This window comes from Scophthalmus maximus, chromosome 1 (genome assembly GCF_022379125.1).
Source record: "Scophthalmus maximus strain ysfricsl-2021 chromosome 1, ASM2237912v1, whole genome shotgun sequence".
Classification (NCBI taxonomy): domain Eukaryota; kingdom Metazoa; phylum Chordata; class Actinopteri; order Pleuronectiformes; family Scophthalmidae; genus Scophthalmus; species Scophthalmus maximus.
Window position 1 is genome coordinate 11,822,805 of NC_061515.1, and position 17,439 is coordinate 11,840,243.

Consider the following 17,439-nt stretch of genomic DNA (forward strand, 5'->3'; position numbering starts at 1 on the left):
AAACAATTGAGGCAAAAAACACATTTAACCCTGTTTGGCTTCATTCTTCTATCAGAACTTTCAGGTCCAGGTGAAATACTCAGAATTGACTACCGGTACAGTAGATTATTATGAATGAATGGCTGTATTCACAAACCTCTCCATACCACCAAGCCTTGATGTCACCTACTGTAAAAATATGACTCAGAGCAACATAAATCCTGACATCCTGATCCTGATAAAAGAAGCATTTCACTTGCATGCTTATCTACAGTATGTGGAAATAAAGCATAACTGGGGCACAAACACTTCCAACGTGTCAGTCATACGAATATAATACGCTCTCCTTTCCGCAGAAATAACTACAAAATTAAACAAATGCTTTAATAGCGTTTTTTTTATTACACACATTCCATTTGAATGTCATTTATTTGATGAAATGTTACAGTTAATTTATCCAAATAAATACAAAGCCGCTAAAGACAAGATACAAAATCTTACAAGCTATGTCTTTAAAAACATTTGGAAAACTATTTCATTGCTGTTGCAGCAGTTCCAGGCTGCAGACAAATGTGTAGAAGATGTATTTATGTGTGGGTGTGTGTGGGTGTGTGTGTGTGTGTGTGTGAGTGTGAGTGTGAGTGTGAGTGTGTGTGTGTGTGTGTGTGTGTGTGTGTGTGTGTGTGTGTGTGTGTGAGAGTCATGTATTTACAGAACCGTGTGGGCGATGGTGGTCTGGAAGGCGAAGGTGATGTTGTTTCGTGCTTGGTCGAGGTAGGGGTCTGAGAAGGTGTGTGTGTCACCAGAGAAATGTCTCCACTGCATCAGCTCAGACATGCTGAGATGCTTCGGTGCCGCCACCCCACCACGGTCACCTTGGCGACCAAGCTGGCACGGCCTATCGCAGACCTGGTCCTCCTCCTCCTCTGCGACGGCTGCGAATGAAGACATGGGGGAGTCAAATTAAGTCTCTCGGTGCCAGCGTGTGAGGCCTGTTTCAAAAGAGCCTACCCTGCACTGATCCGTCCATGCTGCAGCCGCAGCTCAGCAGGTCGTGAGTGAGAGAGGGAGTGTCCGTCAGGCTGAAAAGATCTCGCAGTTCATTGCTGGAGAAGCTGGTGTGCTCTGCCCCTTTGCCCAGGTCAACCACAGTCCCTGAAAGGCCCTGTTTGGACACCTGTCTCTGGAATATACGCTCCTCGATTGTGCCTGCGAGGAAGTAACACAAACCCAAACATAAACTGTAAATCGGTCTGATTCATCGTATGCTGATTTTTTTATTTTGTGAGTCTGAGTGTTCTGACCTGCAGTGAGGAGACGATAGATGTGCACAGTCTTCTTCTGTCCATCTCTCCATACACGAGCCATGGCCTAGACACAGGACAGAAGATGACGTTGCAGTGGACACACACATGAACACAGTGCCACCTGGTGGACAGGGATTATAGGTCAGTGTTTAACTGTGAAGTCTGTGGGCGCTTCTGCACCCGTGGTTAATTTTGCCTGGACCAAAGAAAAAAAAAAGGCTAATTGAAGTCGCACTCACGTTGACACACAGGTAACTCAAATGTCATTATCAGGAAGCACCAAGGAAAAATCGAATTCTAGTAACCAACAGCAAATTATTCTACATTTCTCTGCTTCTCGTGTTTGTAAGCATCATAAAAGAAACTGATTATAAATTGCATTTGTCGAGATTGTGACTGTAACCTGTAGGTCAGGTAAAAAAAGGACAAAAATATTATGTCACAGTATTAATGCTTCACTCGCTTTTTAATGGGGAGAGTATAACAACAACAACAACAACACACACTTGTTACTTGAATTATTTGTGTACCTGTGTATTATTTATCCAGCAGATGATTAAATTAACACACATCAACAATCATAAACTCTTGTTATTGATCTGCCAACGCACTTGGAAGTGGACCCACCCACACTGACCAAAGTAGCTAGGTCAGAGAAAGCCATGTTACAGACTTTGAACTCTGGTGGCATGTCCACGTGTGTGTGTGTGTGTGTGTATGTGTGTGTGTGTGTGTGTGTGTGTGTGTGTGAATGTATGCCGTACCTGAATATCATTGGCAGGGTTCCAGTCAATATCATAGAGCACCAGGTGGGAAGCGCCGATCAGATTCAGCCCCACCCCTCCTGCTTTAGAGCTCAGCAGAAACACAAAGTTCGGAGAGTAGGAGCTGTTAAAACTGTCAACCAGTCGCTGCCTCTGGCCAGTAGGTGTGTGTCCGTCTAGTCGGCAGAAGGTGTAGCCCTTGTGTACACACAAGTCCTGGAGCATGTCGAGTGTCTGAGTGTAGTTGGACACTACGACCAACCTGCAGGAGCACAGGTACAGTGAAATCTGCAGATGCTCAGTATATATAGACGAAACTGACACACACACACACACACACGCACGCACGCACGCACGCACGCACGCACACACACACACACACACACACACACACACACACACACACACACACACACACACACACACACACACACACACACACACACACACACACACACACACACACACACACACACACACACACACACACACACCTGTCTGAAGGGCTGAGCTGTCTGATGGCAGCCATCAGGTCCGACAGAACAAGGAGTTTTCCAGAATCAGCAGTGTTGAATCCTCCTGAAGAGTAGGATTCTGGGAAGAGTTCTACCAATCCATCATATAATGAACCATCTGCGGATCCATGGTCTGTTCTCTCCTGAAAACAGGACAACAAAGGATTAAGCCAAATATCGGAAACACATAAATACAATCACTGTACTTTACCACAGTACTTATTCCCAAAGACGATGCACAGAGTTTAATAAATAACTACAAAATAAGGCAATCAACTACAATCATTACGGTGTGAGACAACTGCCACTCCTAAACAACTAATAATAAACATGTGACCTTGACGGTAGAGTGGAGCAGGCCAGGGTGGTTGCACAGCTTCTTCAGTGCTGTGATGCAGGCCAGATGTGTGTGAGTTTGTGTGGAGCCCTGAAGGCAGGCTTTGAAGACTCGATGGCACAGGAGATGGCCGTACAGCTGTAGCTGCAAAGGGGATGGTTCACAGAACAATGTCCAGTCGAGACGAGGAGGCAGGTAGCGGTTGATGATCTCCTGCGTCCGCCGCAGGATGAAAACGCCAGTCAGGCGAGAGAGCTCAGCCGCTCGCTCTTCTCCCAGAACTCTCTCCTCCTGTCGGGGGAGAAAGATGTGAGACGGAGTCAGATGAAGTCGTCTCTAAACAAGGGATGAAAAGTCACAGAAAACAGACAGAGGAAGCTTTACCTCTGTGCAGGAGGGTTGTCTGGAACGTAGAATTGGCTCCTCGTACACTTTCCTGTAAGCAGTTGACGACCCAAGGATCCCTGGATTAACAAACTCTATAAGAGCATAGAACTCCTGCAGGTCGTTCTGTACTGGGGTGCCTTCAAAACAAAATGACAATACATTATAAGTCCTTTACAACAAGTCCCCCCATGTATTTCAGTAACCAGGAAGTCTGTACCTGTGAGTATGACCCTGCGATTACAGCTGAGGCTACTGAGGGCAGAGGACGTTTTGATGCTGCTGTTCTTTAATCTGTGACCCTCATCGCAAACGACAAGACCAAACTCCACTTTTTGTACCTGGAAACACAAGGACAACGAAATATAAAAACACGTTTTAACTGGTACATTTGAAACATTCATGCTCGAAAGCAAGACTTGAGGTGAACATACCTGCTCCAGGCAGCGCAGCAGCATCTCATAGCTGATCACCAGAACGCTGTGCAGAGGAGATAACACAAACTGCTCTATCCTGTGGTCCTGTACAAAAAAAAATTAAGGGCTTTACAAAGAGCTACTATCGATGCGATATGTACGTTTTCTCTGCTCCTCCTTCTGGTTTCATTCCAGAAGGTGGTGATGATGGTCGCAAGCCAAGAGCTATAGCGACTGGAGGATGACTTGATATCAGAAAGTGATGAGATTGGCTGGCCAGGCCGGGGCTAGCTGGTTAGCATGGAAGTAAAATAAGAGTTGACATTGGGTTTGCTTTCCACCACTGGAGACAGCTCTCGCAGAGTAAAGAATTAACATTTCTGTTAGACTGGTATGTAAACAGCTGCTACTGCTAATACTGGCAATATAGCCAGAGTAAAAACTTAGATGTGGTCGCTTTTAAACAAAGAAAAATCAGAGCACAGTGGCTTAAGATATTTATAAAATTAAATATTGAAAGTAAGGACAGAAGAAAGAATGTGGGTGTGGGTCCTTTACTGTTGCTGTTGTTGTTGTTATTATTATTATTATTATTATATGCTCTAAAATGTTAATATAAGATAAGATAAGATATACCTTTATTCGTCCCACAATGGGGAAATTTGGTCGTTACAGCAGCACATCGGACAGAATAGAGCAGAAATAGCAGAATATACAAAGAAATTTTAAAAAGCACAATGAAATGTGATATAAAAAGTAGAACTGTCTTGCCTCCATGAGAAATTGAACCTGGACCGCTGGCTCTACTTGAAATTTCTCGTCTCACTCTGCTGACTTGCTACCATATCTCCCTTTTAGTTCCAAAATGTAGAAACCGTCCCGCCTCCCCCTCACCTGATCCACAGTGAAAACACTGATCCTCTCACGGCCCAGCCACTTGTTAAACTCCGCACCCCAGTTCTGCACAAGGCTGCCAGGCGTAACTACGAGGACACGCTTAGCAACTGGTTTCCCGCCATACGGCCCCTGCTTCAACAAAGTCCAGGACAGTGCCACGCTCTGGAGAGTCTTCCCCAGCCCCATCTCATCAGCCAGGATAGCACCGTAGCGACCCACAGCTCTGAAGTACACACACCAAACACACAAACACATACATCAATATGACCAATTAGGAATCTAGACAATAGCAATGATTACTCTTACAGCTGTGAGGCGGATTCATCAAGAGGTTCTTTAAAGGTCATTTAACAACAAATGTTACAAGGATCATTCCATCACCTCATGCCCATGACACACTCATAGAGGAAGAGCAGGCCATCTCTCTGGTGGGGTCTCATTTGAGTGGTCAGGTAAGGGTCAACCACCACATCGACGACAGGAAGCCCCGACTTGTTATTAGACCACTGGTGGTTGGGCGAGGGACGAGGCATCACCAGTGCGCCTGAGGATGCACAATAAATACACAATATACAAAATATGACAGAAAAAAAGTACTGCAACAGCACATACAACCGATACTATGACGAATTAAACAAAAACGGTTCTGGACATTAGTCTGCACACCTGGAGCTTGGGGATCATGGCGAGGTCTAGACGTTTGTTCCTCCACTGGTTTACTTCCTGGATGCTCAGCTCTTCCTACCAGGGTTGGAGGACTGAAAGGTTTTGATGCAAAACGACGAGGAGGAGGCAGCACCGCCTTTGTCTGTGGCTCCTCTTTCTCCATTTGGACCTCTTGGAAACAACGTCCCCTGGCAAAGTCCTCAGCAGCAATGACCCCCATCACCTCAACCTCCTTCCCGCCAATCATCAGGGTCTGTCCCTCGGACAGGGAGGCCAACACTGACACCTTGTAGCCACTACCTAGACACAAACATGCATAAACATACAACAAATAAATATATATATTCATGATATATTGTAAATAATATTCCAGGGCAAAACAAGATTAATTAATTTAGAACAAACTGATTTGAAAAAAAAAATGCTCAGGCCCTTTTAACAAGTGCAAAATATTTACTGCCAATCGTCTTCAAAAATTACCACGATGACACAAAAAAATACTGCAAATGGCATTCACACAACTTTTTTTTAATACTTTACCAAAAGATCTGGTATTAAGATTTGTGCACATGCTGCAGGCAAACATGAAGCTGCGGCTATTCTGCTTCTTCAATGATCACATAAAATTATATACATTTATTGAACAAAACGAAAAGGTCTCGCCTTTGCCAATGTCTTTCCCTTCCATGTCTTTAAGTGTGACTGAGCGTCCTCTTGTCACCAGGACAGCATCGCCCTCCCAGCGCTTGTGTTTCTTCTTACTGGCCTTACACCACATCACACTGAAGTAGCGCACTCCATCCTGACTGCAGGAGGAGTCCGAGGCCGCGGCTTCCGAAGCGCAGGCTGACCCCGCAGGAGGCAGTGGGGTTTCCGGAGATCTGGGAGTCAACCGAGGACAACCGTCGGCCCCTGTGGCACAAAGAGACACAGCAGAAAGGTTGAAACACAGTGAGGAAACCATCAGGATGAGTTCAAGACACCACTCACCAGCAGAGGTCACTGCTGCACTGAGTTTACACGTCAGACTACTAGACATTCAACCAGGAGCCCCCTTACACATTCACACACCTGAAACCCTGAACACTCCACAGTCGATTTAGTTACCATGTGATCTTTTGCTACTTACCTCTTTATAACAATGATGAAAAGGATATTCAGCAACAAAGGTGAAATGAGGAACAAGGACATGTAATAAACACAAAACCAGTACAATACTGACCTCAATTATTTTTAATAGAAATAAGCAAACATGTGGACAAACTGTAAAATAAACTGACAACACTCGTATAACAATATTACAATAGAATCAATGCTGCACAGACTTTAAATAACAATTAACATCACAAAACCAACACCACATCTCCCTTCTTTTGTTCACTGAACTTGCCATCAATCCAGATCATTTCTGAATCTGTCATTATCAGCACTTTAAATTAAGGCCTTTGGAAGTTTTACTTCTGCTCAAACCCTGGAGCCTCTGAAATCAGGTACAAGGGTTGCCTGTCACCAGGAATGCCTAATACGTTATCGCATCTGATTTCTACAGATGTCAGATTAGGTGGACATTTCCTGAACAAATAATCAATAGGGCATAAAACAATCTCCCCATATGACCAGGGCAGAGCCTCACACTCTGGTATACCATTGCAGTAAATGCTGTTACCAGATAATCTTCAGACAATCTTGGATAATTAAGATCATTAATGCTATATCCTAACATTCTCACAGATACATATTCGTGGCAGATCCACCGTAGGCAGGATACGTACCAACAAGGTACAAGTCATTCACTACAACACATAGTCCCTTCCAAAATCTGGACTCTGAACATTTATTTCATCTGTTTTGGCCCATCACAGTGTCAGTTACTCAAATATCTACAAGTTGTGTTACCTCTGCAGACAAAAATGGCAGGAATGATGATAATCTTCTAACCCTGGTGAGTTACGTAAGGAATGATGGCAACACAAGTCCGCCTCATCTGCCGCATCGCACAGGATTTCAGTGTCTGTACGAGGCACTATGTTTCCACAAGAAATTCAAGTTGCGGCTGTCAACACAAAAATAATGTGTTTATTAACCAGGGACTCCTCAGGGCCTCTCCCTTTCTGACACTGCCAACAAATGTGCGCGTTCGTGCTTGTTATAGAGGAATAGGCAGTCCATGTCTCAGCCGGGCGACTTTTAATTTCTCCACTTTGATCTTGGCTCTCAGGAGTTCCTCCTCCAGTTCCTGCTTCCTCTTCAGTCCCTCTCTTTTCTCCTCCAGGTAGAGGGCAACCTTCCTGTGATTGGCTAACACCAGCTCGTGCTCCTCTTTGGCCAGGTGCAGAGGGCGAAACCTGTCGGCCTCGTGGTGGGGGTAAATGTCGTTTTGGTAGAGGTCATGGCCTAGGGGCAGCGGCGAAGTTGAGAGAGGAATATTAACAGAGGAGGTTGTTGGAGACAGGGATGCTTCGTAATCGTGGACACTGCCCGAGTCTTGCTCCCCCTCCTGCTCCTGGCCTCCGTCCAGCCCTGGCCCCGTGTGCATGGAGAGAATGGGGAGGTCTGGCGGTGGTTTGACATCCTCTTCGGGGTCCAGCTGGACCACCTCATGAGGGATACTCGGGACAGCTGCTGAGTAATCCTGGAGTCCAGCCAGAGAGGAGCTGCTGCCAGGAGGTTCGATGGGAGAGCTGTGCTTGCTGTATATTAATCTGCAAATGAAAGAAGGAAAAAAATATATAAGTGAGACTTGAGTGTTTACACAATATTTACTGAATGTCTCCATCTTGTTTATGTGAAGTAGGTGGAGACCTGTGTTGGGGATAAAGCACACTAAATAAATCAATCATGGGATTGTTCTATTAATCACAGGAGGCATGAGGAAAGTAAATGATTTGCCAAAGTAAAATAACAAACCTTTGTTGGCTACAGCTTTTGGCAGCTTGTCACACTGGACAAGCAAGTTTAAAACAATACAATAAATAAATAATTAGCCTTAAATCTAAATGACAGATTCAACTGAAAAAATTAGAGTAAACAACAGCAGACACGCTCCATTTTCCCGCTAAGCCTGACCATGAACAGTGAGTGTGTAATCTGATTGGCTTTAGGAAGGGCGAGTACTCCCCTCCCTCCTCTCCTCCGTCATGACTACATACTGTTTTGGAGCTAAGGATGGATGTCTGTACTCACTTAATTTTCACCTGTCTGTTATCCCCTCAGTTCTCTATTAAAATGTATTTTTGGTAGGTATATACAGTAACACACTGTACCTGCGAAGTGCCTGGTCCTTTTCGTGGATGGGAACATGGTGAAACAGGTGAGGGATCATCTCCATAATTCTCCTGGTTGGCTCGGAGATGCTCGCTCTGTACTCTGGTTGGGCGTGTCTCCGCTGCATCACTTCCTGCTTGGCCGACTCCTTCAGCCTCTTGTAGAGGGTCCTGAGGCCCTGGGGCGTGCGGTGGGGTCTGTCCCCTCCCAGGGCGTTGTACTGTTCGGCCACGGTGTCCCAGCACTTGTTCTTGTCCACGATGACCGCGTGCTTGTTGGTGTGCTGCTCCAGGATGCGGATGTGCGGTCGGACCAGCTTCAACAGGTCCAGCTTCTCGGACAGGGTGAAGTTGGAGGAGCGAGCTTTACCCACCATACTCGACAGAAACACAGAGCTGGACGCCATCTCATAGCATAGCGGACTGAGTCAGGCCTATGGATGTCACCCCTCAGTAACCACACTCGCTACTGTGGCTTCTTAAGCTTCCCACCTGTCTTCTTTTTTTTTTGGTCCCTACTGCTGGCTCCTCTTGGTCCACAGTAATAAAGCTACCACTGGTCCAACTCCCATACCTGTCTCATTTGCCTTCTTCTCCTCTTCTTCTCTGAATCAAACATGAGCTATGTCTAACATGTGCATGGAATCATACACTACTCTTCCCTACATGCTTCCCCTCGCAGCTCCATTGCACAACAAAAAACAGGCTGTGCTGCACACAATAAGAATCAGGCTTAACTAGGCCAGCCTCGTTTAGGCCCCCGCCTACCGCGGAGGGCTCTGGATGAATTCCTCCCAGCTTAGGCTGACGTAGCTAAGCCGCTTAAGCCCAGCCCGACCTACTTACAGCTCGGTCTCTGTAAACCCCAAACCAAGCACAGAGCAGAGCCGCACTGCCTCCACATTGTACCACCAGCACGGCCGCAGCGGCTCTGCACTAAAAAACGGGGAAACGGTCTTCAATCAGTGTGTTACACAGTGTATCAGGGGCCAGGAGTCTCTGATTCCCCACGAGTGGGCGACGCTCCGAGACAGCGCTGGTCTAACTCAGTGAGTGGGGGCGGGGCCAGAGCGCGCTGCGCGTGCCCGCGGAGAAACGCTCTGCGGTGGATGCATACGATTAAGTCTCGACTCTGGTATCATCAAAACATGTGTGTGTGTGTGTGTGTGTGTGTGTGTGTGTGTGAGAGAGAGCGAGCGGAGGGAGACGGAGGCACTAGTTGCTCTCCCGGGCAGCGGTGGCTCACTGATCCCGAGCACGGTCCTAATCTGGCCGCCGCTGCCGCCGCACTACCCCGCTAATTTACATAATGCCGGACCTGCTGTCACTCAGCCCCAACACTGGTTCAACATCCACTCTGTGTGTGTGTGTGTGTGTGTGTGTGTGTGTGTGTGTGCGTATTAATAACAGCCGCATAGACCGTGCGGTATAGCAGGGAGAAAGCAGAGAGCATTATCATACGTGTTTTATTGTTGTATTGTTGCCCCGGTTCAGAATGATCGTGCATTCGGATCTATTGAAAACTAAATGGACGCTGTGGCGTTGTGACCATGTTTAATAGATGAATATCAGCGTGTGCGTGCGTGTGTGTGTGTGTGTGTGTGTGTGCGCGCACGTGAGAGACAATGAAAATATCAGGCGGAGAGAACCAGGCTGTGGCTTTGTGTTTAACCTGACAGGGTTTGTGCTGATTCACTCATGTTCCTAAAATAAAGGCATTAGTAGATTCAACAACCAATATGTCTGGATTAATGCATAATCTTTCTTGACTAAGAAAATAAATCCTTTGCCTCCCAACACTATATCTTTGCAGAAATTAGAAATTCACTGTTATGTATATAGACAGTCATATAGGAGTTGTAATAATTGGCATCTGAACAGGAAATGCATTTGACACATTTCCCCCACAATATTCTACACATCATTGTTAATCAATAAACTTGCTAAACAAACTACCATTCAGGGGATTCCAGAATTAGTTAATGCACATGTAGGCTGTTGTGTTATCTTACTATCAGTCTGTTAAGATCCTTTTCTACAATGTATGCCATGATTTGCATCTTTCCAGTTCTGAAGATAATGTCAAGTTATCCCTGCATGTTGGATCAGCTGAATGAATTTAGTGAAGATGCAACAGCGCAAACAATCATTAAACGTATGTCAAAGCTGCCGGATGATTATGACGACAATTTCTCCTATTATACAGCAGCAGAACAAAAAAACACCTACTGTGTGTAGGCAAACAAGGAAACGATATAGTGTCAATTTAATGTTTTTATTACTCTGAATTATATTGTTTATATAGGTATTTCTTTCTTGAGCAATTTGAGTGTATACTCGTTTTACGTAACCAAAAAAGGACAATGGTTGATAACAGAGGCATGACTCAACTGATTAACATCACTTACTACATTGCATAGCAAACATTCTGTATATTTGTCTTATAGTTGATGCTTGTTATATCTTTTTTTTCATACAGACTTTGATGATCTTTCTTTTCTCATACACAAAAGGTTAGTTCTTTGGTTAAGAATCTTCAGTTGAGAATATATAAACTCTTTGATGATTTAAAGAATTAAAAAATTATATATTTTGTCAACACACATTACATCTGTCAGATCCTTTACCAGTGCTCATGTTTGCAGCAAAAACAATGGCCATTATGATCATAAAATTACATAACAGGAGACATACAAATGTGATAAAGGGACCACTGGTATTTTGTCATATTTATATCCTTCATATCCTTCACAAATAAAACAGAGAAGTTCAGATTCTCAGTATTTTTTTCCCTGTGTAGCACCCACACCAATGATGTCTTGTTGTTGCATGATAATCTGCACATGACGATTCATCGATTAATGTTTCAGATATAAATCTATGTGTCTTACCTGATGTTCTGTTGTGTTCTGCATTGTCTCTGCTGCCAGTATCAGGATATTCTGTCTCTGTGTCGTTTTCCTTACTCTCCGTTGCACTGAGGACACGAGCCAGAGCCCGGGACAAGGCTGGAGCTGTTTGTGCAGCTTTGGTCCGGACCTCAAATTCTGTCTTACTTGGAGCTGGTGCTGCTACACTTCTCTGGACCTGCTCAACGAGGGGAAGAGAGAATTTATTATCTGAAGGATCTATGAAAGATTAATGGAATCAAGTGAACACAGAAAGATCAAACTGCAGGTAATACCATGTGAATTGTTTACCTTTTCCAGTGCATTGCCCAATCCGAGTTTAGGTGTCAGGGGCTTTGATTCCGTCACAGGACATGAAGTCGATGCTCCAGGAGGCATAAACCGAGTCTTTTTCACTGCATTACCCAAGAGCTGGCTGGGAGCGGCTGAGCGCCTCATTCTTCCTATTGGCAACCCACAACAAATGATCTACGAAAGACAGAGGCAATGATTATTAACATTAGATCAAAACTAGCATATTATAATTTCAGCTAATTCTGTGGCCCAGGAGAATCAGAAGATCTTTTAAGAGACAGAGCATCCTTGTCCAGTCGCTATTTACTGGTCAGTGAGCTAATGTATAAGATCGACTGGTGTGTTTCACCGTGTTTATTGTTCTTACACACCTAACTGGGTGTTTCCCCTGCAATAAGTCGGTGTTGATGACTTTGTCCACAACAGGAAGAAGGTTTTTAGCTGTGTACAAAGTATATTTTTTTTACCTTGGTCACTAGAATATAGATGTATGGATTCGATTAAATTATTGTTCAAAAATGATAATTACCTAATCAATGATTATCATATCGAGGGCTTTCTACCCATTGACAGGCTAACCCTGGATAACAATAAACTCTCAACACATCGAGCTCTTGAGCTACAGTATCTCTGTGGCAGGTTAGCAAGCTAGCTAACTCGCTCGCGACGCACACTCGCTGTCTAAATGTGTCTGTTATGTCATGTTAAATAGAGTGTGACGCGTGTCTCTTACATACCCGGACGAACTAAACGTCTGATGAAAACACGTACGGTCACAAACTTGCACTTAATTCCAACTAAACTTGTCTCCTCTCGTCTATTTGCTTCAACTCTCCATCCTGTTCCGTTTCTCCCGCTGAATGGTTTGAAGAACCCGATTGGTCGGTCCTCCGGAAGAGGGTGTGGTCAAAATGAGGGGGATGCGTTCGTATCCAATGTCACTAGGTTTTGCCGCGGACGTCCTCCTCGGATTTATCGCCACCCGCCGCTCCCGAGGTATAAATCGAGCTCACCCAGTACCCTCAACACCACTGACCCCATTTCACCTACAGAGAGGACATTTTTGGTCTGTTTGTGTGTGTGTGTGTGTGTGTGTGTGTGTGTGTGTGTGTGTGTGTGTGTGTGTGTGTGTGTGTGTGTGTGTGCGTGTGTGTGTGTGTGTGTGTGTGTGCGCGTGCGTGCGTGCTTGTGTACTTGAGAAAGTTTTCTCATTCTTTTGAGAAGGTTGCCAAACTATAATAAGAAGTTACATTGCTGCTTAAGATTAAAAAAACTTTCATGAGCATTAATACATAGTGTGCCTTGTTACATAATACATTAATCTGCACGATTATACACAACATAGTTTAAATTAGCTCCGCCACAACCAGCAACAACTCTACAGTGCAGCTTCACATTAATTCATCAGTAGTAATAGTCCAATAATGCAAAACAGTACTACTTAAAGTAACTCAATACATTTTGCAGGTCAGATCTTTGTGTGTATCTTTGTGTATTTTTACATTGTAGAGGATCAGGTCTTTCCCACTGAGTCTTACCTAACAGACCATAAACCGACTGGGATGAGTCCGAGCGAATGGGTTGCTCTTTGATGTTTGTGGTCCGAGAGTATGTTGTCATCTGATGTCCTGCAGTCTGTAATCCAATCAGGGATAGAGAGAGAGAGTTATCCATGTTAATCCCACATGCAGAGAGAGAGAGAGAGGCAGAAAGAGGAACCTAGGATATTGTGGGTCATCAACATAGACAGAAACATTTGAAGGACAGCAGTAATCTCTGAAGGCGACACCACCACACAGTTTTATGGTAAGGCAAATACAAGGGCGGAAAGGAATTTGTCTTTTTGAGTGAAGTCTTCTTCTCCTGTAACACGGTCTGTCTCCCTGATCTGGTCTGATCTCGTCTGACAGCTGCCCGCCAGGGTCCTGAATCCTCGTTGTCAGGGATACCTCTCTATGGAAACGCAGTCCCAAAGGCAGGGGAGGGCTTTGGGAGAGAGGAGACCCTTACCGTGATGGAGCACTAAGTGGAGTAGAGATAGAAGATGAAGAGGTTGTAGTAGCAGCAAGTCAAGAGTGGAGGTCACCTGTGGAGGAAACAGTGGAGTTGGAATTAACAGAAGGGAAGAGGTAGAAGAACCTGGATGAAGTGAGAGTTAACTTGTCAGGTAGGACACATTAATGTCATACCTGAAAATGAAAAGAAGTGAACAAACAAATGAGCAAACACCATGGCTAGACTGACTGATTCTTCACTTCACAACTTCTGTCATGTTCTATGTGATTTATGTGTGGTAGTAGGATGGGCTATGATCTTGAGAGGTTTGTGGGCTATGTGAACGAGGGTCTGCTGTGCTGTGTGTGTCGAGACGTGTTGGAGCGTCCCCTCCAGGCGCCCTGTGAACATGCCTACTGCAGCGCATGCATCAGCAGCTGGCTGGTCCATCATCACTCCTGTCCAGAGGACAGACTGCCACTGGATGTGGGCAGTCTGAAACCCTTGTACAGGTCTGTCTCAATACCTGCAGCTGTGTGTCTTTGTCTCTGCTCGTGCCTTCGTTGTTTAGTTTCACCACTGGTCTTCCTGCAAGTCAGTGGGATCACAAATGTTCACCGCCCATGTCACTGATAGTGTTTCTGTCATTGTGTGTTTTGTTACAGGTACATGCGTAATGACCTGAACCGTCTGCAGATCCGATGTGTAAACGCAGCCCAGGGGTGTGAGGCACTCTGCTCCCTGGAGAGCCTGCACACACATGAGGATGAGTGCGAGTTTGCCTTCATATCCTGCTCAAACACGGGTACGACTCCTCTCTCTCTCTCACTCACTCACTCACACAGGCTGCTCATCCCTTGTGTTGTGTCATACCTCTTTTATAGTAACTTTAGGATTAAATTGTACAAAGGTAATGTGACACCTGTGCATGGGGGAGCAACAGGTGACTGTTGTTGTCATGGCTACTTCACAAGCAAGTGCACCAGTGGGACTTCTTCAGACCTCTCTCTCTCTCACACACTCTCTCTCACACACACACACACACACACACACACACACACACACACACACACACACACACACACACACACACACACACACACACACACACACACACACACACACACACACACACACACACACACACACACACACACACACACACACACACACACACACAACCGAGGGTCAACTTTCCATCATTCTTTAATGAGCATTTTAAAAGTTTGCTTTCAAAGTATTTACAAGTGTGTGTGCTCACAATGTGACTGTGACCTGTCATTGGCAGGTGGAGAATATATATGTTACCGTTGTGGTAGGTAGTGGCAGTGTGTGTTTGTGTGTTTGTGTGTGTGTGTGTGTGTGTGTGTGTGTGTGTGTGTGTGTGTGTGTGTGTGTGTTTGCAGTGTGACTTTCTGCATGCTTTTCCAGACAGCGACAAATAGATTAACACAAAATTCATCATATTTCCTCCACTCTCTGTGTTTGCTGTTACCTGTGACAAGTTAAGTACATCTGCATCAAGAACGATAAATTTGAATAGTTGTAGCATAAATATAAAATAATTACATATGCTATGGTTCGATGCAACTCTTTTTCAATTCTGTTTCTTGTACATTGTGGAAATTAAATGCACCTTCATTTACACAGAAAAAAGCAGACTTTGTTAATTTTTCCTTGAAAGAATTACAGAAGAGTCGACTATTATGCTATTACAAAATCAGGAACATATTCCATTTACATTAAGTTGGACCTTTTTAACCTTGAGACAGATTTTTGTAACACGTCTGATTAGTCTTTGTGATTTTTGTTTGACAGGAGTTATATTTAAGTGAAACTACTTGAACAATATTTTGGTGCCTCCTTTAAAGCTGATTACCTTATCTAAAAAGTTTGCTCATGTCTCACTGGACCTCGTTCCTCTCAGGTTGTCCTGTGCAGGTGGAGAGACGGGGTTTGGAGGCTCACTTGTCAGAATGTAACTTCAGCAGCAGAGAGTGTCCAAACGGCTGTGGCCATACACTTCTCTCCACAGATCAATCACAACATAACTGTGTGGCAGAGCTGCGCACGGAAGTGGAGATGCTCAGGTGTGTACGTCTGTGGTCAGAAAAACATAAGTGTCTGGTTTGCCTCAAGTTTGGATTCCCTCTGCGGATCATAATTCTGGTCTCATTGAATACCAACGGTATAGAGCTGAGATGCTGTGCAAGTTGGAGGAGGTGAGGCGAGAGATGGAGTCTCGGTTGGACTCGCAGAGGAGACACATGGTGCAGAAAGAGTCGCAGCTGAAGAACGAGGTGGAGGAGCTCAAGGTGACGAGAAGAGTTGTTTATCTTCTTTACTATATCTTAGGTTTCACAGTCAAAACCTAAGAGAAACATACTATTGGCAAGTCCTGGCACAGCGTACAATGATAGAATACTTCATGCTTCATAAGTGACAGCTCTTCATTACTGCTTCCAGGACCTAAATGCTTTATCTACCCATCTATAACACAGAAAGCTCTATGCTGTGCAGCACGTCGCACATGCTGAGAAACATCGTGTCCTCTCCCTGCAGGGTCAGTTGTCACGTGTGATGTGTGAAATGCGAGCCCTGTTGGGGGCTGAGCGACTGAGGAGACAGGAGCTGGCAGAAGCAGAGCTGGAGAAGAGGGAACTGTTGGAGCTCCTCAGAGACCTGCAGCAGACTAAGAGTCTGCATCCTGTGGACCAGACGGACGCAGACCGGCATCAGGGAGCGCAAAACACATCCGGCTGGGAGCCAAACACCAAGCCGACAAGACACCAGCAGAGGGAGTCGTCCTTACATGCCTCTAGTCCGTCTCTACATTCAGCTCAGGCTTTAAATGCGTCAGGTCCACCTCCATCGCCGCAGCTGGGTGAGGGGGGGCGCAAGGGTGGTACCCGGAGTCTGACTCTGGACTGCATCAAGAGGAAGAGCCGGGAGGTGACTGTAATCTGAGGAGACTGGACTGACAGGATATTAGCCAGATCAGAAAATATTTTCTTTTTTTCTATTAATATTTGGCAGCAATTTCCAACACAGGTTTAGTCATCAATCTAAGGAGTACGGTGTATGTACTGAAACTTAAGTAGTTTCTGGCATGGTGACTTTTAGGATTTTTGTCATTACATGTGAGTGTAGATTAGTTCAAATCGAAAGAGAAGGTTTTGCGGTGAACTGAAACATATGTTGCATTTCAGGGCAGGTCTTTGTGTAAATCTTTGTCTCAACTGGGAAAGTAGTGGAAGTTCAAACGACCAGACAGTCATGTATTTTGTAAACCCATGCTCAGCCCACACCAATCATGTTTGCAAACAGACCATTATGTAATAACCCTTGGATTTTGTATTCGTCAGGTTTTGGTAGAAAACTTTTACTTTTCTTGATCTCAGGATTAAATTATTCCTATTTTTCTCGTTACTGATCCCCCAAAGCTGCATTTTCTGTGTTGAAAAGTTGGCATTCCCAAGACTTATTTATGATCCAAGTCTAAGTTCACCTAAAATGTTAAGAGCTCTTTTGTTATATTGTTCAGTTTAAGGTTTGTTTTTTGACTACACGTATCATTAACATCATCAGAATTATAACTTAGATGTTCTGGCATTGCAGTCGGTGTTGTTGATCATGTAACTCTCTTAAAGCATCATACGGGTAATAAGGTTCTCTGAGGAAAGCTACCGGTAATTCTAATAACGGTATCCTTG

The 17,439-nt window shown here is 44.8% G+C and overlaps 3 protein-coding genes across 4 annotated transcripts; 1 reads left to right on the plus strand and 2 right to left on the minus strand.

Moving 5' to 3' along the window:
* Positions 1-575: 575 nt before the first annotated feature.
* rad54b (RAD54 homolog B) lies at positions 576-12,621 on the minus strand. Its single transcript, XM_035636251.2, has 16 exons — positions 12,469-12,621; positions 11,729-11,905; positions 11,420-11,615; positions 5,929-6,177; positions 5,266-5,565; positions 4,981-5,143; positions 4,597-4,822; positions 3,721-3,807; positions 3,507-3,627; positions 3,287-3,426; positions 2,903-3,193; positions 2,545-2,708; positions 2,051-2,312; positions 1,284-1,350; positions 991-1,188; positions 576-914 (listed from the first exon to the last, which is right to left on the minus strand). The coding sequence occupies exons 2-16, from the start codon at positions 11,873-11,875 to the stop codon at positions 688-690; spliced, it is 2,838 nt and encodes a 945-aa protein (XP_035492144.2). The 5' UTR covers positions 11,876-11,905; positions 12,469-12,621; the 3' UTR covers positions 576-687.
* Positions 6,491-11,285, minus strand: LOC118312652 (fibrinogen silencer-binding protein). The gene is made up of 2 exons (XM_035637476.2): positions 8,529-11,285; positions 6,491-7,967 (listed from the first exon to the last, which is right to left on the minus strand). Exons 1-2 carry the CDS (start codon positions 8,933-8,935, stop codon positions 7,412-7,414), a joined length of 963 nt encoding a protein of 320 aa, XP_035493369.1. The 5' UTR covers positions 8,936-11,285; the 3' UTR covers positions 6,491-7,411.
* Positions 12,622-13,148: 527 nt separating the features above from the next.
* On the plus strand, positions 13,149-17,311 carry rnf41l (ring finger protein 41, like). 2 transcript variants are annotated; one of them, XM_035637348.2, is made up of 7 exons: positions 13,149-13,537; positions 13,642-13,898; positions 14,032-14,238; positions 14,392-14,531; positions 15,654-15,816; positions 15,921-16,041; positions 16,289-17,311. In XM_035637348.2, exons 3-7 carry the CDS (start codon positions 14,033-14,035, stop codon positions 16,691-16,693), a joined length of 1,035 nt encoding a protein of 344 aa, XP_035493241.2. In that variant the 5' UTR covers positions 13,149-13,537; positions 13,642-13,898; position 14,032; the 3' UTR covers positions 16,694-17,311. The 2 variants fall into 2 exon arrangements, with proteins under 2 accessions (XP_035493241.2, XP_047189568.1); XM_047333612.1 differs by lacking the exons at positions 13,149-13,537; positions 13,642-13,898 and having other exon boundaries at positions 13,920-14,238.
* Positions 17,312-17,439: the final 128 nt, after the last annotated feature.